We start from the raw sequence: 23,151 nt of genomic DNA, 5'->3' as shown, positions 1-23,151 counted from the left end.
TTAAAATGGCATACTGTCCTTCATCTGAAGATCTCCAGGAGGTTTACCGTTTACAGCATAAAAATGCAATATAAAGACACAAACTGCATAATACAAACAAGAACAAAACAAACTAATAACCCCCCTCCCATAAACATGTTTAAAAGGATATAGGATGTCAATTTTTGTGATGTTTTGGCAAGGTGGGCTTGGGCAAGTGTGATACTATGTGTATGGTTTGCTTTCTGGGGCTACTGTGGTCAGTATGGTTGTGATGTGCCTGAGGGGTGTGTGTGTGTGTGTGTGTGTGTGGCACTGTATATTGGAACACACTTGTGAATGGGTGGAGGGATTGTATTCTCAATGATAGGTCAGTCGCTACTGAGTTCAGCCCACTCTTGAGCATCTTTCCTAACCATCACTGTTGCTACGGTTGGCAAAGAGGAGAAGCCCTCCAGGGCTTGGGAGGAAAAACCCCATGTACCTGGCAGGTGGAGCTCCAGAGGCACCATCAGCTCCACACCTGGAAGTGAGCTCTGCTCCTCACCCAGTTAAGCCCACAAAAAGGCATTTAGCAGGTGCCTGTCTGCAAAAGGCACTCTTGGATGTCGTTCATGGTGTGTTGCAGTGTTGTGGCATTGTAAAAAAAGATTTTACATTGACAAGTTACGTTGTCAGTTTCATTTGGCTTCTTTTGTCTCCCAAACCGTTCAGTAGCCTGAGATTGATTCAGTTGCACTTTAGGGTTTTTAACCATGTGGGAAGCCTCCATGAGTATAGGAGACCCCCTGCTGCAGACAGCAGTGTGTGTGTGTGGGGGGAATGTTTTCATTTCCTTAATGCCCCTCATGCATTTACTTCATCACTAACTCTGACCAAAGAGTTATTACAGCATAGCTGAAAGCATGTGCAGTATTTCTGAGGTGGTAATGATGGCCAGCTCTCTTAAAAGCTGCCACGTTAGGGGGGAAATATTAGACTTTATCATTAGAATTGATGTTGTTTGCAGGAGAGGATACTGGAAAAGGCAGTTTAGCTTGCTGTGCTTCTAGTACCACATGTACATACTATTTCTGGTACTATAGGAAATTATTAGTTTGGGGATTATTTTGAAGTGAAATTTGCACAATAAATAAATTTGCTCTACAAATTCTGAAATTTGGTGTCACAGGAATGTCCTGTGAAATGTCTGCAACCATATGTATTTAGGCAAGCTCTTGCTGTTCTGTGTATGTTCAAAAAATGGGAGAAAGATTATTTTTGAGCTAAAGCATTCTCAGCTTTCACATGTGAACATAGACATTTGCAAAATTTCAGACAAGCTTTGTAAAATAATAGAGTTGGGAACAATTTTGGGAGTCATTCCTAGGTAGCAGAAGCTTTCAGTGTGTAACAGGGATTGTAAAAAAAGAATTATGAGTCTTGAAATCCACAGAACCTCAAAAAAGAAGGGATGTTGCTTTTTTGTCAATACGTTCAACATACATGGACAGCTTTATTTGGTCTTCATGCATATTGCTTGTAAAATTGTTTCAGAGCCTTAGCAGGAGGCCAAAGAAAAACTGGTGATGTTACAGGAATCTCATGTGTACAGTCATATTTCACAGGATGCTATGTAGGCCAGAAGCAATGTGAAGGGCCTGTCTTGTGTGCTGCTGCTGAATAGCCAGCACCTGACATGAACCGAAAGGGTGCTTCAGATTATTCAGTCACGTGAAGGAGAATTCATGGGTGCACACTTGGAGCCACTTTTAAGTTTGCAATGGGCAGCAGCCAGGCTGGAAGTGGTGTGAGAGCCATGATTCATTATTTGCTTAAAACCAAAGGTCATCCCATGACTCATGCATTGGTTCTGATGTGGCTGACAACCAAGCAGGAACTGACTATATGCCAGAGTTCTCTGTGGCACCACAGGTGATTCTGGGGTACATTGTCAGCCCATGACCTCTGTACTCTTATGTCGGTGAGCTACCCTGCAAGGCTGGAGGCCTGGCCAGCGATGGCAAATCTTCATTTCCTTTCTCTGTGTGAAATTGTACATGCAGCCTGGCATTTAGGCTCATCACGCCATGCACAGTGTGCTTTCTCCTTCTGGCAGATATGACAAACTCCAGCCGCCTTCCTCATCTCCACGGTTCGGAGTGGGAAGGAGACGGGCGGTTGTTTGGTTTTTGCATTGCCAAAGTACTCTGGGTCCCTTGGCTGCCCAGCAAACTCATTGGCACCCTTTCCAGGGCTGAACATGCAAAAGTGCAGCAGAAGCTGAGCAGCCAGGCAGGGACAAGGTCCTCTTGACCAGAATTCTTTGCTTGGCTGTCAGAAGTTTTGGACCCTTGCTGGTCATGACAGGACAGAACTAGCTGTTTGGCATCAAACCTGGGATTGGGAATTCTACGCTTGCTTCCAGCATTACAAGTGAAGGGTGCTTTGGCTGTTTAGCCTTCATCCCACTGAGCTGCTCCTTCCTGGTTGGTTTTTGTCTGCAGCCTGGTCCTGAGATCAGATTTGCCAGTCAGGAAAAGCAGCAGGGGGAGGATTAAGCCCCCTTGCAGATGCCCCCTCCTTGTCCTCACTTTTTGCTTTGGGAACACAGGGAGGATGGTAAATCTTGTATTTGCCCGTCAGCAGTGAGTTCACTTCTGTTCCAGTTTCTGTAGCCCTCCTTTCTATTCCACATTGTTACAGAACTGTGTTTGAAAAATGCTAGCTGTCCTGGAATACATACACAGCCGCTCCGTTTTCTATTAGTTTTGCAGGAAAATCTCTCAGTGCTGAACTGTCCAACTGCTTTTGAAACTTGAGAGTATTAAAAAAAGAAAGTAAGTTTGTGGTTCAGTGGTAGGAGTCCCTGCAGGGAAAGCGATGAATCCCACGTCTCTTGTGCTGTTGATTCTTCTGGGTCTCTGCCATTATCTGCAAACAGCTCCAGTGTTTGTCCTTTCCCCATGGTCACCTCTGTCTTGCTGTTGCCTGACCAGCAAAAGGACCTTGGCATCATAATGAATGGCTCCGTGAAAATGTAAGTATAGTGTAAAATAGTGTGCCAATCCAAAAGATTTTTTTGGGGGGTGGTGGTGGGTGGAATTCCATGCAATGAGTTGTTAGGAAGGGGACCAAGAATAAAGCTGCCAGTATCATCATGCCTCCATGCACATCTATGGTGCAACATGGAACACTCTGCATGGTTCTAGTGGCCTCGCCTAACAAAAAAAGGTATTGCAGAGCTGTGGGCAGAAAAGGAGCAAGCGAAATGATTGGGGGGCTGGAGCAACCCCCCTTTGAGGGAAGGTTACAATGTGTGCAGCTTTTTGAATAATCAGAGATGTGACAGAGATGTATAAAATTATGCATGTTGGGGAGAAAGTAAAGTGAGCCTTTTCTCCTTTCACAATCCAGGCTCATCCACTGAAGTTTAATGTTGGAAGATTCTGGACCGTGAATAGGAAGGCATTTAAACTGTGGAAGTTGCTAGTACAACATGCAGTGATGGCCACCAGTTGGCTGGCTTTCCAAAGGGGTGAGACCAATTCATGAAGGATACGGACATGGGTAGGCAACCTAAGGCCCGGGAACTGGAGCCGGCCCAATCGCCTTCTCAATCTGGCCCACAGACGGTCCGGGAATCAGCGTGTTTTTACATGAGTAGAATGTGCACTTTTATTTAAAATGCATCTCTGGGTTATTTGTGGGGCATAGGAATTAGTTCTTCTTTTCTCCCCCCCCCCCAATATAGTCTGGCCCTCCACAAGGTCTGAGGAACAGCGGACCGGCCCTCTGCTGAAAAAGTTTGCTGACCCCTGGATAAGGCCACCAGGGACTTCCTCACACCCAGCCACAGCTCTACAGGGAGCGGAGTGGAGAGTTGCCCCTGAGCTGCATGCGCAAGGGAGTTGCCAAGGCAGCGTCCTCGTGCCTGACCGTTAGCTCTGACCTGGGGGTGGAGTGGAGGACAGTCAGCGGCAGCGCTGTCGCCCCTTTCCTCTGCTGGGCTCTCTCCGCCCCCCTTAGGGGTGCGCCCTGTGCGCCCACCCTGGGCAGCAGAAGCATACCCCCCCCCAGTCTTAGTGCTGATCCAGCAGGGCTTTTTTAAAAAAATGTTCAAATCTTTTTGCATCATTTTGTGAAAAAATATATGAAATATAGTAGATTTCAGCTTAGCATGCCTGTTACGCAAGCTCTTGCAAAGTTAGAAGATATGCATAATTTTGGTGCAGATTAATCAAGTTTTCCCTGTTAACCTTTTTTTTTAAAAAAACAAAACAAAACCCCAAAACTTTGTAGCAAGATAAATGATCCTGGATATAACTTTGCTGCAGTGCAAACTCTGGTGCTTGAGAACCAAAAGTAATTTGCATCTTAAATTGCCTTTATTCAGGAGGACCTGCGGTCTCCTTCTTGACAGCCACACTTGGGACTTAAAGATTGCCCTGTGTTTTTGCTTTTTTGGCCTCTAGAATGGATTCTCTCCAGCTTTCTCCTCCAATTGCTATTCAAATGCCTTCTGTGCTGAGAAGAATCTGAATTTCCTGTCAGCAGTAGGTTTCCATGCTTTGTCTGGCTGCCACTTCATCACATGCTTTAATCGCCCCATCCAGGCTTACACTGAGTAAGCTGGAGCCAGCCTCCTCCTAGCTCCCAATCCCCAGGGTGCACGCGCGTCAACCACCTCCTTCGGAGGCTGCTGTGGTCAGTTGATCTCCTTTGTTCCTTGGCAGCTGTAGTGACCTGGTCTGGTCGGTCTGCTTCCCCTCCTTTTCCTTTGCTAATGGACGGCTTGCTCTTACAAACCTTTGAATCAGAAGCAGTTCCAGGATTGCATGCACACACACATGCAAAGACCATAATCTGCTCTGGAAATGCACCCCCCACAAAGCGCCCCCCCCCACCTCCAGGCAAGTTGTTCCTGTTTCTATTCAGAACTGAGTTCAGGGGAAACTGATTCGCTTCCTCCCTCCAGCCATTGGTTGCGCACTGTGCTAATCGGATGAGGACTGTGAAGCCACAAATGCACCCCCAACTTCGGACAGTGTTACAGTTTTTGTCCAGTGGATTGGGATTTTTTTGAACAGTTTTTTTAGCTGTATCACTGTTTTAAAAAACAACACCAAATAGCCTATCTGCAGCACTGAGGAGGAAGGGTGAGGAATTGGTCACCAATCAACGTTGGAATTTGTGTTAGATATGGATCTATCTAAAAGATAGCAGTGGTGGGAGTAAACCAGCCTTATCCTATGAGTGGAAAAACGTGGCTGAGTTTTCTTTTGATGTACGTATGTACACACCCTAAGTTCATTAATAGTTAAACTTTCAGCTCATAGCTTAAACTCACCAGACCACGAAAAGCCTCCATTAGTTACTCATGCTCTGCTGCTCAACTAGAATATAATGCTGAAGGCTTTCTCTCCCTCTGCCTCTGCTTCAACTTCTGAGGTGTTTTTTTGTGGGGGACTTAACTCCTGGAAAGTGGCTCAGATGGTTGGGTGCTCCTGGCGCTCTTCCCCTTTAAGGTCTCTCTTCACATTATTTCTCCCTGAAAAATGCAGTTCTTTATTATGTGGGTGGAAAGTTAACATCTTTCTCAGCCAAATGAAACTCTTTCCTCTCACAGCTTCCAGGTTCTTTGCATCACAATGTTTTGTGTCCACACAAAAGTGCTATATTAGCACAGTAGCACTACAAGTGCTATATGCTTGTAGGAATATTGCACCGATGGGTGGATTCACAAATACAAGTATCATGATGGAAGAGTTGAAGCCCCCTCCACCCAACCCCCGCACTGCAAGGAATAAAAAAAAGTCTTTTGGTGGAGGTCAATATGTGACTTCATGTTATGACATCACTACGCTCTGTTCTTCCCTGCCAGCCAATCATCTGGAGTGGGAAACCATTTGATGTCATAATGTAAGGCCAATTTCATTAGGTGTTGGAGACAGAGAACTAGATCAGGGCCTACCATACAGTCACATCTATTTTGTCTCTGTTCTGTAAACCCTTTTTCATTTGGGGTGGATTTTGGAACCCTATAGGAATACAGCATGAACTGAAATCTCTGCATCAGTCAAGCTTGTAAACATCTGCTAGTCAAGTAAAATTTTTCCTCCCATCCTGAAAAGGAACATGCTGCACAGCTTGGGAGAGAAATGATGCTCTCTTTCTTTTTATTTATTTGATGTAACCAAAATAAATATGTGTGCGGTCATATATTCTGAAAAAGTGATGGGGAAACAGGATAATTGTATTTTAATAAAAACAACAACATGTGGGACATCACCTATAAACAGTAACAATAGTAGTGATAAAGCGGGATATCAAATCCAAACTCTTCTTCACCCACCCACCCCTTCCTCTTCAAGGTGGGGGTTCAAACGCGTGTTTTATATCACAAGCATAGGTTTAGAAAGGGGGGAAGCCACTAGAGGAGGCATGTCTAGTCTGTTTCAGGGGCCTCATCCGGCCTGCCAGTCAGTTTAATCCGGGCCCTGTGGCAGTTTATTTCCTGGGGCAAAATCCTAAAAAAAGTTCAACAACTTCAATCCAATAAAAAGCTCAAAAACTTTGGGGTAAAATTGAAAAAAACAACTTCAATCCTAAAAAAAGGTCAACTTTGGTCGGTCTTCACGCGTGTTCGCTTCATCAAATCTGGCCTTCTTTGACAATTTAGAGTGGGAAAACTGGGAATGGAGTACCTATTGCCGCCTCCTGAGGTTGAAGGCCAGGTGACCAGGAAGCAACACATACCTGAGTTCAGCTGTTTTCACTTGTGTACTCTGGGGAAGGGACATTCCCAGTCACTTGTCACCCTTTCCCCACACTGCCCCAACTGGTTCTCTGCAATGCTGAACTGGATTTTCCTGTTCCTGTAGGAAGAGGGCATTGAAATAGGCTGACCCACAGACAAAGATACGGGAATTTTACATTATTGAGGATATAGCACTTACAGGGCTTCACTTACAAAGATTAAAAAAGATTACAAAATAGCCTGGCAAAGACTTGGTGCCTTCCAAGAAGTGTGGAAAATGAAGAAATTTTGTCGTGTGTGTGTGTGTGTGTGTGTGTGTGTGTGTGTGTGTGTAGAATTAGTCTGTTTGAGCACATGGCAGCAGCATCCTTGCATTGGGAGAGACCTGCCACAAGGTGTGCATTTGTTTCTTTTATTCTCTTCCCCCCACCTCCACTCCAGGTTCTTACAAACTTTTAAGATATCTGGGCTCGTCCACAAACAGCAGCATCCTGCTAGTGCCTTATTGCTAAGGAATTTCCCATTGTTTTATCCCTCCTGCAAGTTTTTGTTCAAATAGATCAGGCTTTTCCAACTTGATGCCCTCCAAATGTTTTCTGGGCTATGCTGAAAATGTGGTTTTGTGGTTAAGACTAGGTGAGTTAAAAGAGTTGATAGTTTGTTTTGTTGGAGGTCTGGGGAGAAGTTGAGTTTTACATCTTGAACAACAACAACAACGACAACAACAACAACAGGTTAAGAGAGCTTCCAGAAAGGGTTCATACTGTTTCTGCCTATGCCTCAGCAGTGAATTCATCTTTCTGCCCTTTTAAAAAACACTTTTTCATTTTGAGAGCGGAACTTCATTTAAAAGCACAATAGTTGCCTTTTGCAACCGAAGAATTATCTTCTGAATGCTGCCCTTCCCCCACCTTGCTGGAAATGGCTCTTTTTCTCCCATGCATGTGGACAGTTGTTATGCAAATAAAAGGATTTTGAGGCCAGAAGCCGGCGCCATGGCAAACACTTGCATTTCATGGAAATGTTTGGAGTAGCTGGTATTAACAGAGTTAGCTGGCTTGCGACAATGATCTGAAGAGAAACTTAACAGAGGATTGAGTTTGATCCACAGTGTGGAATTGCCATCTTATTCCTTGGGGACCAATTTCCCTGTTATAGAAGCCATTCCCTTGTTTAAAATGGCAATATGGGAATAGCTGCATAAGTGGGTACTCCCATAAAAGTCACAGGTATACTGAGAATGCAGCCGGAGTTTCTACTGTATTTGTTGACAAAGGGCCTGTGCCCTTCACATCTGCAGAACAGGCAGAAGTGAAACTGTCTTTTCCCAACATGCAGATAGGGAAAGTCATATCTCCTGAATTTCTGCCTGTTGTGGATGTTGTAATGTCATAGTACCTCTGGCATGAAAGAGTGAACAAGCATTGACTGATACATCACAACCAAATACCTGAAACCATATCTCATCTGCAGCAGAACTGAGGGATGCTTCTGATTGTATGATTTTAAGAAAACTTGTTTGGAACGTATTCCGTGGTACTTACGCTCTAAGGATAGGGCCATAAGTCACATGAGTCATCTCTATTTCTGAAACAACAACATGAGAAGTCCAGGCTTGTTTGCTTGCAAAACGGATTTTCTGTGTCACATGGTTCACTAAGTCTCATTTCCACCTCATCCCCCCCCCCCAATATTTCACACAACCCCTTTAGCTCAGTTGAGCTACTTAATGAATCCAGAGAGCAAAAAATAAATAAAAAATCAGAAACAATCCATGTGAAGCCATGGAAAAAGCAAGCAAGCAAACAAACCAACAAACCCCAAGTCAATATTCTGAGTCTGGGTCCATCCACTTTTCCCATTGCTTAGTAGTTAGGAAGACTTGCTCCAGCAGTGGCATAGAACTCTCTGCATGGAGCTTCCAGCCTGGCAACTAGATTGACTGTTTGACAATATTTGATTGCATTTTTTAATCGATGCCACCTGACAGTATTTGACTGGTCAATTGACAGGCATGCCAACTCTTATCGATACATAAACTTTTACAGCAAAGAGCACCTGCCTAGGCGTTCATAGGAAAGGCAGGGCAAAGTTGCTGTGGGTCTGATTTTCAGCACTGCAAAGTCCCTAGCAGCCATTGCCATGTCTCGACCCCTGTTAAGAGGCCACAACTAGTTTTTGACAACTCTGTCCTTTTCCTCTTGCAAGAGATGTGTCTATTGCCCTCCATGCCAGTTTGATGCTACAGTAAACATTTTGTGAACTGCTGACTGTCTTCAACAAGTATGCAAGAAAGTTGATTTTCTGTATTGCTGAGAATCGGTGGTTTGTTCTGCCTTTGAAGGGTTCCATATACAGTGAAAGCTGCACATGTTTCACCAATATAAGTTAAAAACATACCCTCACTTTGTGTCTCTGAAAATGGCAGTGCACTGCTCATTCTATCCCTCTGCTCATCCTGACCCTCAAGTTTGTAACCAGAATTCCCAGATTTTGCTGTTAGAGCAATTATGGGAATAGGTTGACTATTTTAAATTCTTCTAAGAACATTGAAGTAATTTCTGCTTGCAAAATAGGGACTTGGGATTGTTCATCAGGACTAGTCTGACACTTGGGATATAATTAGAGATGTAAAATTTCCAGAAATGTTGAAGAGTAAAAAAAAATAAGGAAGTGTAGAAGTATATAATTATTCTAGTTTTTTAAAAACAACATGGACCACTGTTTATGGGTGATACTGTACTAAGTCATAATCAGAGGTCCAATGATTTCAGCAGATTTTCTCTCTCTGTGTTGAATACTGGATCTCACCAAATCACTTCTAATTAAGGGGAGAGAAAAAAATTAAAGATGTGCTTACTTTCATATTGAAGTGAACTGGACTTCAAATAGCAAGGGGCGTAGAGTTCAGCTCATTTATGGCATGCATTGCAGCCTTCTTGGAGAAGGATGTTGGGGTTCGTTTCAGGATCTAGTTGACTTTTCCAACCCTGAAAAATGGAAAAGCCCATAAATTTGAGTCATTTAAGGTCCCAAGCATCTTCTGACACATTAATTCTGTGGCAGCGGCCAGCATCTGTCACAGTGCGGGTCTCTTGGGATTCAATAGGGATGCCTGCTGCACTGCCGCAGTGCTAATCTCTTAGCAGACAAGGGGTGTGTGTGTTTAGACAAGCTCAAGAGCTCCCTCCTTTCATTCCCCCAACAGATTCCCAAAGGAAATTAATGGGTGGAGCAAGGAATCCCTTTAAAATGGTTGTATAGTATTTTCATTTTAAAAAAAGGGCTGCTTTGGCGGTCCCTTAGGACCAAAACTGTGGAGTGTTCAATGGCTGACTGGGTGGCTCACTCTGATGTATTTGTTGAAGGGTAGGTGGAAGTCCTACTGATTCTTTTTGCTGCACAGGTAAAGCACCTGTTGGAAATACTGGAAGTTCATCATGCTAATAATTAAGGAAGCAATCCTAACTGGGGCTGGGGTGATGTGGAATAGCAGATTTTCCACAGCAGCCCTATAATCTATTCCAGCATTTTAGGGGAGTGTGTATGCTCTTCTTTGGGGCTTTAGGTTAACTAGACTTTTCAGTGGGTGCAGCAGCACCTGAGTGAAGGTCCACACCACCAGCAGAGCCCCTAGAGCAGTCATGGCCAAACTTGGCCCTCCAGCTGTTTTAGGACTACAATTCCCATCATCTCTGACCACTGGTCCTGTTAGGTAGTGATGATGGGAGTTGTAGTCCCAAAACAGCTGGAGGGCCAAGTTTGGCCATTCCTGCCCTAGAGGGGACATTCCGCAGCATCCTATCCCTGCACCACAGAGTAGGGGTTAGGATTGCTCTGCCGAGATGTCTGCTTCATAAATCCACAATTTGCATATCCAAAACATTGCATATCTGGACACGGGTGGCGCTGTGGGTTAAACCACAGAGCCTAGGACTTGCCGATCAGAAGGCTGGCGCTTCGAATCCCCGTGACGGGGTGAGTTCCCGTTGCTTGGTCCCTTCTGCCAACCTAGCAGTTTGAAAGCACATCAAAATGCAAGTAGATAAATAGGTACCACTCCGGCGGGAAGGTAAACGGCGTTTCCATGCGCTGCTCTGGTTCGCCAGAAGCGGCTTAGTCATGCTGGCCGCATGACCCGGAAGCTGTCTGCGGACAAACGCCGGCTCCCTCAGCCAATAAAGCGAAATGGGTTTGTGTGCCTATGTGTAAACCAGAGTCAGTCATGACTGGACCTAATGGTCAGGAGTCCCTTTACCTTTAACATTGCATATCAGACAACTTGTGCTTCCCAAATTTGGTAGACTTAGATACAGCAACTGTAAAGTATGATTTCATTTCTTTTGAGCAGACTTCTGATGGGATATCGGCAGACTTTTATTTCCTGCTGAAGGTGGGTATATTATTTACAGTTTAGATAGTCAACTTTAAATTATGCCTCTGGCCTGAATCTTTCCAGAGAGAAAGATCAGAACAAGCTTCAGAAAGGGAAAATTTCCCTGAGCAGTTGTTGAAGAATGAGGGCAGTAAAAATAGTGGATGCATTTGGCTGGTTCTGCTAGGCAGTCACATGGTGTAACTTGTGGGCCATGGGTTTTAATTGGCCCGCCTTCCCTTACTGCTGTGCTGTCACAGGCTCCGGCGACTGTATGACTGTCAGTCAGTGTTAATGTGGCCTGGGTTGTGACATTTGCTATGGCCTTTCTGGAATGCTTGTGTTTAAACATCAAAACAGGATTCTCTGTGTGCCTGTTGGTGGTTGCATGACTGCCTCAGCCCATGAAAGCATGGCCAAAAGTCAACATTGGCTAATTAAAAGCCACAGCTGCCCCAAGCTGATGAATTTATGCTCAAGGCTTCATGTGATCTGTGTGTCAAGCAGGGCTGCAAGCTCCCCTGGACTGAAGCAGTTGTGTGAATGGAGCTTGACAAAGCAACAAAAATTTGAACTCAAAGTTTCATGAGTGTTTGCAAAATTGAAAAGGCAGACTTAGCTTAATTCCATTGAATCAGTAGTCTGTTGACTTAAGTTGCTAATAATTACATGGATTCTCCCAGATAGTGTGTTTAGCCAAAGGTGGATAACTTGTTAGTTTGGCTTCTCATCTTAACAGTAGGAAAGTACTTTTTTGTTCTTCTCTCAGTCATTGTTGCCTTCCACCTGTGGAGGTCCAAGTAGATTCCAGCTAAGGATCCGCTGCTTGTCAGTCTTGTTCCTTGAATTGACACAGCAGGATTGAGAGGGTTGTGTTCCAGACCCCCATCTATTACGCTGAATCCACACAGTATTGTAGAACTGGAATGGTGGGGCTTGTTTTAGGAGTGTGCTCATCCTGTTGCTGTTGTGCCTGTTCTTTTTGGAAACCTTTGACCTAGTAAGTGTGGCTTCAGTGAATGACTGCAACTGCTGGCCATGGGTGTCATTGCTTTACTTTCTTCAGCTATAATCTGATAACCAGAAGTATGCAAAGCATTCTGAATACAGGCTCACGGTTTGACTCCTCAGGAAAGGTTTTCTTCCCTATTGCTATTTATACAGTACTTGTTTCTCTCTGTGTTACAATTACAAAATGAGTTGTGTCTTACATTAGTCTTGCCTTTTTAAAGTGCATATTCAGTGACTTGGTGTGCAAATCAGGCAAAACGTGTGCCCTGAAGCATTTTTTTATGTCAGGCATTGCAACATTATAGAGCTGCACATTTAGAAAAAAAAAAACAGCAGCCAACTTTCACAGTGATCTCTAAACCAGGAGTGAAAAAATAGCAGTTTGTAGCCAGTTGCAATTTTTTTTTTACTGTAGGTATATTTCACAAAAGCTGCTTTCTACTTTTTCAAAGACCACAAATGACTAATGGGTTTGTGTGCTTATGTGTAAAACAATGTTACAGAGCAGTAACCTTTGTGAACTTATTTTGAAGGCACAAATAAAAAATTCAGAGGGGGAGTCTTGTGGGTTCCCAGGGGTTGGGGGGAGAGAGTGCTCTGGAGTTTGCGTCCTGCTTTCAGGTTCCGCACAGGCGTTTGGCTGGCTACTCTCAGAACAGGATGTGGTCTAGATGGGTCATTGGCCTGATCCAGCACATGTTCTTATGAGTTGCATCTCAGTACCCTGGTCAACTAGGACGATGGTAGTATGTAGAGTGAGTGGAAGTTCTGCAGATCAGCCAAACAACACAAACATATTTGGACCCATTATACAGAAGAGGCATTCAGCATTGAGAAGTGTTTGGTTTTTACTGGATTTAAGTGTCGAGAATCATCAGTGCTATATTTTATAACTCCATCTGTTCCATTCTGCTCTCTTCATCCTCCTTCACATTTTGGCTATCTACAGACTCTGAATAGTTTGAAAGTCTGTTGGCTTCCATTGCCTTGTGTACTAGTTGCTCTAACTCAGGGGTAGCCCGCCTAAGGCCTGGGGGCGGATGCGGCCCAATCGCCTTCTCAATCTGGCCTGTGGACGGTCCGGGAATCGGCGTGTTTATACATGAGTAGAATGTGTGCTTTTATTTAAAACGCATCTTTGGGTCAATCTTTGGGTTATTTGTGGGGCATAGGAATTGATTCATTTCCCCCCAAAAATATAGTCCGGCCCCACCACAAGGTCTGAGGGACTGTGGATCGGCCCACAGCTGAAAAAGGTTGCTGACCCCTGCTCCAACTTTTTTAAAAAAATAATATTTATTTTAAACCTTACAAACAAGAAGAAAAAGAAAAGGAGAAAAAAGAAGAAAACAAAAGAAAGAAAAAACAGTACAATACAATATATAAACAATACACCACACAACATTAACGCATTAAACTAAACAAAACGGAACAAAAACAATTTAAAAACATACATCATACCATTTCAATGCCTTATCTTTCATTCCCTTGTTTCATCGACTTCCTCTCACCTCCCTTTTTGTATTTTACTTCTATTAATTGTTTCAGCAAATCCTTTCCATCTTTCACTATTTTCTGTCATATAAATATCTTAACTTATTTTAACCTTATTTCCATTAATACTATAATACTTATTTATGCTTAACTCCTTATAACACTTCTACTAAGGCCATGTAATTTCATTCCAACATTTTTCTAACACTCATTAATTTTACCCTATTTCTATAAATAAACTTTAAACTTTTTCCAATCTTCTTCCACCGTCTCTTCTCCCTGGTCTCGGATTCTGCCAGTCATTTCCGTCAATTCCATATAGTCCATCAACCTGGTGGTCTTCTGTCTGAGGCTCTTAACTCTTTTCCAGGTCCCTTCTGCAAATCTTCTTCGTATTTATACATACACTTTACTTTGTCTTCTGCTGATCTTGTTCTTAATTTCCTTTCTTTGATGCTGAAGAGTAGGTCTCGGGGGAGCTCCAACCTAACAATGTTTTTATTCCTTCTCGACATGTCCTCCACATCTCCGTGGTTAAAACTAAAATCCAAAAGATATTTCAGGACATGTTTCAAAGTCCCTCCAATTCTGCAGGTCCCCACAACTCCAATTTCCTCCTGACCCAGGTCCAGATCCCAAAGGTCAGTAAATCCCTGCATGAGGTGATCTATCCAACTTTCCTTCTCCAGTCCAAGCAGGGTTCCAATCTGACTTTCTCTGAATTCAATCATAGAGGGCAACAACTTGTAATCATCAAATGGCCTCTGTAAGGCTGGGGCTCTCTCCCTCTCCACTTGTATTACTTTAGGTTCAACAACCACAACTTTCTCCCTCGCTTTCTCCACCATTTGGCATGTCAGAGTAGATTCCTGTATCGGTTCCTGAATAGTTTCTGTGTAGATGTTCACTTTTTGTCCCAAATTAGTCACTTTTTGTCCCAAAATATCAATTTTAATATTCATCACATCCGTCTTCTTGTGGAGCTGTTCCAATGACTCACTTATCTTGCATAGTGCAATCACTAAGGCTTCTTCTGTCGACATTCTCAAGCAATCCAAGGTCAATCTCACGGTTTTCTCTTGCAGCTGGAGATTCCACCAGCCCAACTCTTGTAACAATTTCAAAGGCTCCCTCTAGAGGGAAACAATTTCTGTTTGTATCAATCCTTTTAAGCACAGTTCAAGCAGTAAAATTAGTTTCAATTTTCAGCTACTTTTACTCCTTTTTAAACGCAGAAGGAGACAATGAAAGCAATGTATTTCTCTTATTTAACTAACTGTCACAGTCAATGAACTTTCCCAAAAACGTCAGTCTTACTAGCAGTCCATTTCCAGGTTCAGAGCGGTGGTGATCCAACTTTCTTCACTCTCTCCTGCAGGCTTACGCGATCCAAAATTTTCCCCCTCTTCTCCTGCCTCCAAGGGGGGTTTAATGATTTTAGCCGATGGAAGTTTAATCCTTTACACAGGACTTTCCAAGATTTTAGCTTGCAAATTCTTTGCTTCAATCTATTTACAAAAGGGGAAGGCGGACTTCCTGTTTGAAACCTCCCCGTTTCGGTGCCAAATTAAGACGTTTAAAAATCCAATTTTCCGTTCTACTCACGGGTAGTTGTTTAGAATCAAATTGTCCACAGGAAAAAGTCAGCGCTCTCTGGCAACAGCAATGCGGCTTCACTCCGTGAAAGAAGCAGTCAATTCAAAGCACCGCGCCGCTCACCCCACATCGCTCCGGATCCCCAAAACTGGGTCTCCCCGCGAGTAGGGGAGGCGCAAAAGGTGCCAGCCGAATCCCAGGTTCACAGGCTTCTCCCGCCTGTGATTTTTAGTGGGTCTCCGCCTTCGCCGTGGCAGCCAGACCCTGAATTCCACGGAGCAAGTTCCTCCCGATCAGAGGAATTCCGCCATTGCCGGAGGCGCTAACCCGGAAGTCCCCAACTTTTTTGTCTTTATTGAATTAAGAATAAACATGCTCACTGGCTCATTTTTTTGCTATACTACTTAGGAATGATCATGTTCTATATATCTATGTCCTTAGTAAACACAATCTGTACATACACTTTGCATTTTGGTCTTCATCTGCCTCCTTTCTAAGCACTCAGATGGCTCTTAGGATTTGGGTACACTCTGAATAACCATGCATGCAAAGACATTTCTGACCATCATTTACTTGGAATCAAGTCCCATTGTCTTCAGTGGGGAGTACTTTTAGTGTGGATAGGATTGTAGCCTTAATGTCTTTCTGTGGTGCTGCATCAAAATACTTCTCTGGAATGTGCAATTCCCATTGATGAAGCTCTGATGCCGTTTGGAAAACATCTTTCTGATTTGTTAGAAATGTGTGCCCTCTCAGCAGTCAATTAATGCAGTCACTGCTTCTGTGCAAGTCTTATTTCTGATTATCACTGGGGAGACACATCTGGATATTCTTGTTTGGGAGGAAACCACATGAACGCAACCAAACTTAAAGAAAAGAGATGGTATGAGCAAACTGGTTGCAGACCACTGCTTTTTAAAGTTTGTTCCATTGAGAACCATGCTTTGGTTTCTTTGTTGTTGAGAACCACACATTGTCTTATCCTATACCCGTAGAGTGGGGAAACAACTTGAACCGTTCCCCAGCAGCTTTCCATTTTGGTTCCATGCATTTGCCATCCCTCTGGTGTTTGAGGTTCTCACTGGAGCCACTGGCACTGCTGAAGAGACAAGCTGCTTTTCAGTTTAAATTATTCTAAAAGCAGCATGTCTATTTTTCCTTTGTTGCTTTTATCATAGCCCACAAGTGCACCAAGGACAATGGCATAGTCTAAGACATACCATTGATGAAGATTAAAGGAACAGTGGAGGGTGCACAAAGTCCTATTTAGAAGAGCTTAAGATTTGTTGAAGACTCTCTGCAGTTGCCGCTTCTGACCTGTAAGCAGTCTTCCTGAGCTCCTTTTGACATGCAGAGAGCCCCTAACACACATTGTGGCCAGTCTAGCCAGCCTTCTCACAAAACTCTCTGACCTGCCACAGACTTAACAATTTATCCAGAAGTTGGGCATCGCCACCAACAGATCCTCATAAGAACCTTTTCATGATAGACTGCTCATATTAGTATTTTTTAAAAAATGACAACTGGCCAGCTCTGAATTGGAAATTTAGGCGTGTATGAACTCTCATTGGGATGCTGCTGCAGTGTTGGTCATTGTAGTCCAACTTTTTGCTGTCTTCCGTTACTACAGATTCTAGTTTGGCAGATGGATGTATATACCCTGGGCTCCTTCACAGCTTGCCAGCCATCCTTAAAATCCAATAATTTGTTCGTAAAAAGTGCCATGAGTGGAAAGGTCTTCAGAATCTACCAGGATGGTTTTTATTCAGCCAAGTGCTACTACACAGAGGTTGAAATTAATGAGCCTAATTAGTAATGCCCATCAATGGGTGTACTCTGAGTAGGACTGTCATTGAATTCCACCATATGAAAATAGCTGCTCCCTTCCCATTCTGCCACATTGGCAGCAAATGGAGAAAGCTAATAATAAAATTGATAACCCTACATCCACTAATATCAGAAAGGTATCTTGCTGGTATCTTCAACTTTGGACCAATAATGCAATTTTGTGTGGCTTTGCAATGTGGATGTCTGTATGGATGGAATGGAGAGCTAAGTGCACTAAAGAGAATGCTCTGAACCATCTTGGAGAGCGCTGAAGAGGAGACCATCTCTTTTACTTCAGGCTAAGCCCAAGTAATGCAGCCCTGGGTTTCTCAGGAATGTTGACATTGAACATGCTCATTGTTTTCAAAAGATCATGGTCCCTGCAGTTACTGGAGTGTATATGAGCTGTTCTCTATGACTGTTCAGTGACTAGTCTGTTGTTTTCTTGCATGTTATATATTTTATGCCCAACAGCTCCCTTCCCACTTTTCTGTATCCAGTAGTACCTTGGTTTACAAACTTAATCTGTTTCGTAAGTCCGTTCTTAAACCAAGGTGTGCTTTCCCATAGCAACGGGAGACTCAGTTTCCAAATGGAACACACTCAACAGGAAGTGGAACATGTTCTGCTTCCAAGGCAAAGTTCACAAACCAAAACGCCTACAGTGGTACCTCGGGTTACATACGCTTCAGGTTACATACGCTTCATGTTACAGACTCCGCTAACCCAGAAATAGTACCTTGGGTGGAGAACTTTACCTCAGGATGAGAACAGAAATCGTGTGGCGGCAGCGGGAGGCCCCATTAGCTAAAGTGGTGCTTCAGGTTAAGAACAGTTTCAGGTTAAGAACAGACCTCCAGAACGAATTAAGTTCTTAACCCGAGGTACCACTGTACTTCCGGGTTTGCAGCATTCTTAATCCAAGTTGTTCATAAACTAAGCTGTTCTTAAAGAAAGGTACCACTGTACAGTTTTGAGTTACTGTCCTGTGTATTATGCATATTGAATGCTCCCTGCTTGGTTACCTGTGTGGAATGCTAGTCCTTCCACCCAGTTTGCAGGAGTCCTGGGGACATTCCTGTTCACTGTTTTGTGTCTCAGGACTTCAAGATCTGTAAGCCTTGCAGCGGGGATGCTATACTCCTCCACCCGTGGGCCAACTTTGACAGATCAACAGCACCATCAGCCTGTCAATCACTTGACAGTACAATGACGTCAGGCAACTCATTTCCCTTTAACTTCATGGTTTACGGCAAATGCGCAACCCTTTGCAACCACTGATGATCAGCTGATTGTTGGCACTTTCAAAACCCTTGCAGGTGCTTCCATAGTATTTGGAAAGCACAGTTGCTCACAACTGGGTGATGTTGGCGCTGGAAAGAGCTGTGCTGTCTCGTCAGCTGCACTAGAGAGTTCTTGATGTGTAGCCAGTTTCAGTGGAGCTCACAGTTGACTCTAGACAGCTTTGTTAGCAAGCCCCATTATGAAGCCATGTTCTTGCCTGCCTCAGGTGTGGGCAGGGCCAGCCACCCATGAGGCAAGGTGAGGCAACTGCCTCATGCGGCAGGACCCACAAGTACAGCAGACCCCAGGGTGGATCTTTATTCTGTACTTGTAGATCTTCACTCACCCCTTCCCTGGCAGAGAGGAGGACACCATTTTGTGCTTTGCCTCAGGTGTCAAACTGCATTGGGCTGGCTCTGGGCGTGGCGCAGGTGGGTGTGGTTTGGCGAAAGCAGCTTCTTAGGACAAATTGCAACCCATGTGGGTCGTCATTGGGTCTACAGGATGGAGCTTCTCCATCCTGTCTTACAGGCTTTAGAAAAGTCAGTGTTCACAAGTGTTGGAAGAGCACATTGGTCTCAAGCCAGGCTGTTTGTTCAAAGTCCCTTTTCACCAGAGTTCCCCTTTCTGCGCTCTAGGCATGAGGCCAGTGATATAGCCCAACACATTCTCACTTGCTATTTTTTAACATGTTTATTTACTTACTGATTACATGCGATTTGGTTTACCTGTCTGGGATTTATATATTGCAGGCTGAGCTGTGATCAACAACAGAGTTTGCATCAAGGAAAGGGCTTTACTAGTGCTGTTTATATTAGTATCTGTCTTTTACTAGATTTGTGTTTAATATTGTTTTAATTCTATTAAGAGTTGAATTACCTTTTGACAATTACCTTTTATATGCTTTTAGCTTTTTGTATTTTATCACTGCTGCTTTAATTTGTGTGAGCCTCCTTGAGTCCCAACCTGGGAAAAAGGTGGGATATAAATAAATATAATAATAATAATAATTTGATGAAATCTTAAGTTCAGTTGTGGCTGCGTAGGAAGCAATGGGGACGTTATTTTGGGCTCTGAAGGGAAATAATTTATGTGACTCTTTCTTGCTGGAGTCATGTTATGCTGTCCCTGGAGACAGGACTGTTATGTGAGGGAGTTGAGGTTACCAATCTCCTCCCTTCCCAGCTCTGCCCAAGTCTGGCTCCTCTGCTAATGGAGGTTTGCCAGGTGTAATGGTTCTAAGGGGGTTGCTCGTGCGTAAGTTGCTGCCACTCCTGGCTAGGTTGCCTGGTTGAACTCTTTCTCTCTGGACAGCCTTGCACTCATGGCTGTCTCAGTCGCTGGCAGAATCCGTCAGTGGGCGTTTCTTGAACTTCTTCCAGCAAAGAAGTTTTTTGACGCCCAGTCGCCTCCTACTCTCCCTGCACGGAAGTCTTCTGCGCAGGGAGGGTGTGGGCAGCGGAGGACCCGTGTTCTCCCCGCTGGTCTCCGGTGAGGAGTCCAGGAGCCTTTTCTCCGATTCCCCCATCTGCCCCCCTTCTCCACTGGTGCTACGCTGATTTCCTTGCCCAGCGGATGGGCTGCCTCTCTCCCTACTGGGACCCTCTCCGGCATCCCTCTGGAGCCCTCTCTCCTCCCTTGGCTCCGATGGCAGCTCCCTGACACCAGGGTTACATTGGCATAACCCTGGTGGCACTAGTGTGGCTCCCCAATGCCAGCGTTTCTTCAAGATACTCGAGTGCACAATCAATTTTGTTGGTATTGCATATTATCAGGCGTTCATTTTCTTGCTCAAAGCATTGCTGTAGTTCCTGATACCCCCAGGCAGAGCTGCCTAAGGTCTGGCACATAGGTAGGCAAACTAAGGCCCGGGGGCCGGATGCGGCCTCCTCGCCTTCTCAGTCCGGCCCCGGGATGGTCCGGGAATCAGCGTCTTTTTACATGAGTAGAATGTGTGCTTTTATTTAAAATGCATCTCTGGGTTATTTGTGGGGCATGGGAATTTGTTCATATTTTTTTCAAAATATAGTCCGTCCCACCACGTGGTCTGAGGGACGGTGGACCGGCCCCCGGCTGAAAGCGTTTGCTGTATCTGGCATGATGCAGCTGGGATGAGGGGAGGGGACTTTCCTTTTCGGCCAACTCTCAATGTTCAGGATTAGAGAGGCAGTCATGGCAGCCTAGTGTTACGAAGAGGGACGCAGTGCTGTGCCAGAAACCCACACAGATAATTCTGGCTCCTGCTTCATTATCATCATCCTTGCCTCATTCTTTGTTATGTCATGTCACATTGGCTCCCAGTACGTTTCCGAGCAGAATTCAAAGTGCTGGTGTTGACCTTTAAAGCCCTAAACGGCCTCGGTCCAGTATACCTGAAGGAGCGTCTCCACCCCCATCATTCTGCCCGGACGCTGAGGTCCAGCGCCGAGGGCCTTCTGGCGGTTCCCTCATTGCGAGAAGCAAAGCTACAGGGAACCAGGCAGAGGGCCTTCTCGGTGGTGGCGCCCGCCCTGTGGAACGCCCTTCCAGCAGATGTCAAAGTGATAAACAACTACCTGACATTCAGAAGACATCTTAAGGCAGCCCTGTTCAGGGAAGTTTTTAACGTGTGATATTTTACTGTATTTTTGGTTTTTATGTAAGCCGCCCAGAGTGGCTTGGGAGGCCCAGCCAGATGGGCGGGGTATAAATAATAAATTATTATTATTATTATTATTATTATTATTATTATTATTATTATCATGGTTGGTTTATATGCTGCATTTTGGCCCAAAGCTTACCCCCCCCCCCCAAGTGTCAAGCAGCTTTAGAAGAGTGGTCGCTGGCTTTCCTGTAGTTCTGGTCAAGGGGCTGACTCCTTTCTATTCTATTGAATCTAGTCTTTGGTTTCGCAGTACAGTGGTACCTTGGGTTACAGACGCTTCAGGTTACAGACGCTTCAGGTTACAGACTCCGCTAACCCAGAAATAGTACCTCGGGTTAAGAACTTTTCTTCAGGATGAGAACAGAAATTGTGCTCTGGCGGCACGGCGGCAGCGGGAGGCCCCATTAGCTAAAGTGGTGCTTCAGGTTAAGAACAGTCTCAGGTTAAGAACAGACCTCCGGAACGAAATAAGTTCTTAACCCGAGGTACCGCTGTACTTAACCTGGTGTGTTCTCAAAAAATAAACTCTAGAGCAAACTTATTTTTTTTCTTGGAAGAGTGGGAAATGTCTGCACTGTTTCTCTTCTTCAGCCCCCTTGTCTGCAAAACAAAAGGGGTGGTGAAAATATGTTAAAAGGTAGTTAATCTGGCATCTGTCAACAATAAACAAAAATGTCTCCTTCATTTTACTTGAAAGCACTGAGTACTTTTAAAGTTGCCGATGTGATAATTCATTTAAGATTACCACGAATAGTCATTTTCAGTGTAGAAGATGTGAGGCACAGGCAAAACTCGTTTTCTTTGACTGCAGTTGTTCTTATTAACAGGTTTGGTGAAAAGAAAGTATTTTGACTTTTGTCTACAGGTTCTGCATTGCTTTGATGGATTTCTGAAACGATTAATACAGTATTTGCATTCCTGAGCTGTTGTCAATTCCAGGCCCAATCCTCACTACACAGAATTTCTCTCGTTCTCAAGGGTTTTGCTCATGGTGCCATTTAGTTGTTTGTCAAGTCTGCTTTCAACCTGGAGGGACTCTGGAGCAGCAGTGCTTTCACCTGTGATCTACTGCTGGGCGAAGCTGCCTTCGCTCTGCCCCTCATATGGAGGAGCAGGCTGGAAGGCTGGGCCAATACAGCTTGTTCCTCCCTTGGCTTCTTTAAACTGCTCCTGCCCCCCAGATGAGTGATCCCCGGTGCAGTTTAAGGCTCAGCTGGGAGGCAGGCGCCTTTCCAACCCCCAGCTGAGCAGAGCAAACAAGCTGCATTGCCTGGATGGCTCTGCCTAACATATATGTCAAAGGCCTTCCATGGAGGCAACACACAGAGCTGATAGAGCATGTGAAGTACAGTGATACCTCTAGTTACAAACTTAATTCGTTCCGGAGGTCCGTTCTTAACCTGAAACTGTTCTTAATAAGAGGCGTGCTTTCACTAATGGGGCACACGATTTCTGTTCTCTTCCTGGGGCAAAGTTCTCAACTCTTCCAGGTTAGCAGAGTTTGTAACCTGAGGCGTTTGTAACTCGAGATACCACTGTAACTCCAGTATAACTCTTGGGGACTGCAAAGCTTATGTTTCAAGAACTGTCCATTTATTTCCACCCTCTGTTTCCTGTTTCTTTGATCAAGTGTCAATCCATAAGATAAGTCATCCTGTTTATTCAGCAAGTTCTGGTGAGGAACCTCATCAAAAACATTAGAGAAGTTCAAGACTATATAGATAGAGGTGAGCTGATGGACATGCTTGAGAACCACTTCAGACAATTAAAAAATGTTGGTTGGACCATACATCCCATAGTAGAAGTCCTGCTGATTTCTCTTCAAGCACTGTTTTTTTGTTTTTTGTTTTTTTAAAAAAACTTTAGTGGTGCTTTCTACCAATTTACTTGAGAAGCACATCAGGTGCATGGATCTGTGATTTCCAGGCTTTCCCAAGAACACTGTTTCAATACTGGTGTGAAATGGGCTACTTTCCAATCTTATGGAATGAAAGCCACGGACAGGTTGCATATTTTTTGTTAGATAATCAATGATGTTACATCTGAATTCTTTCAAAATTCTCAGGAGTATATCATCCATACCTGGTTTTTTGTTTTATCAATTTTCTGTAGAACTTCATCTTTTGTTACTTCTTTTATTCTATGTATAATTCTTCCAATGTCCTAGCGGGAAAGAGCAATCCATGTGTTGGTATGTCACCA

General features: G+C 44.2%; 2 protein-coding genes across 4 annotated transcripts in view; one reads left to right on the top strand and one right to left on the bottom strand.

The window, feature by feature from the left end:
• Positions 1-15,339, bottom strand: part of STING1 (stimulator of interferon response cGAMP interactor 1) — a 157,874-nt gene extending 142,535 nt beyond the window's left edge. The window contains exon 1 of the mRNA XM_081872841.1: positions 15,318-15,339. Coding sequence (XP_081728967.1) covers positions 15,318-15,324 — 7 coding nt within the window. The 5' untranslated portion in view covers positions 15,325-15,339. The remainder of the gene's footprint in view (positions 1-15,317) is intronic.
• The window catches only part of CXXC5 (CXXC finger protein 5), a 68,600-nt gene that overhangs the window by 9,679 nt on the left and 35,770 nt on the right, over positions 1-23,151 (top strand). The gene's annotated exons all lie outside the window — the stretch shown is intronic.

This window comes from Podarcis erhardii (genome assembly GCF_964252035.2).
Source record: "Podarcis erhardii genome assembly, chromosome: 8".
Classification (NCBI taxonomy): domain Eukaryota; kingdom Metazoa; phylum Chordata; class Lepidosauria; order Squamata; family Lacertidae; genus Podarcis; species Podarcis erhardii.
Note: the sequence above shows the minus strand (reverse complement) of the source record. Positions and strands in the feature narration are given on the sequence as shown.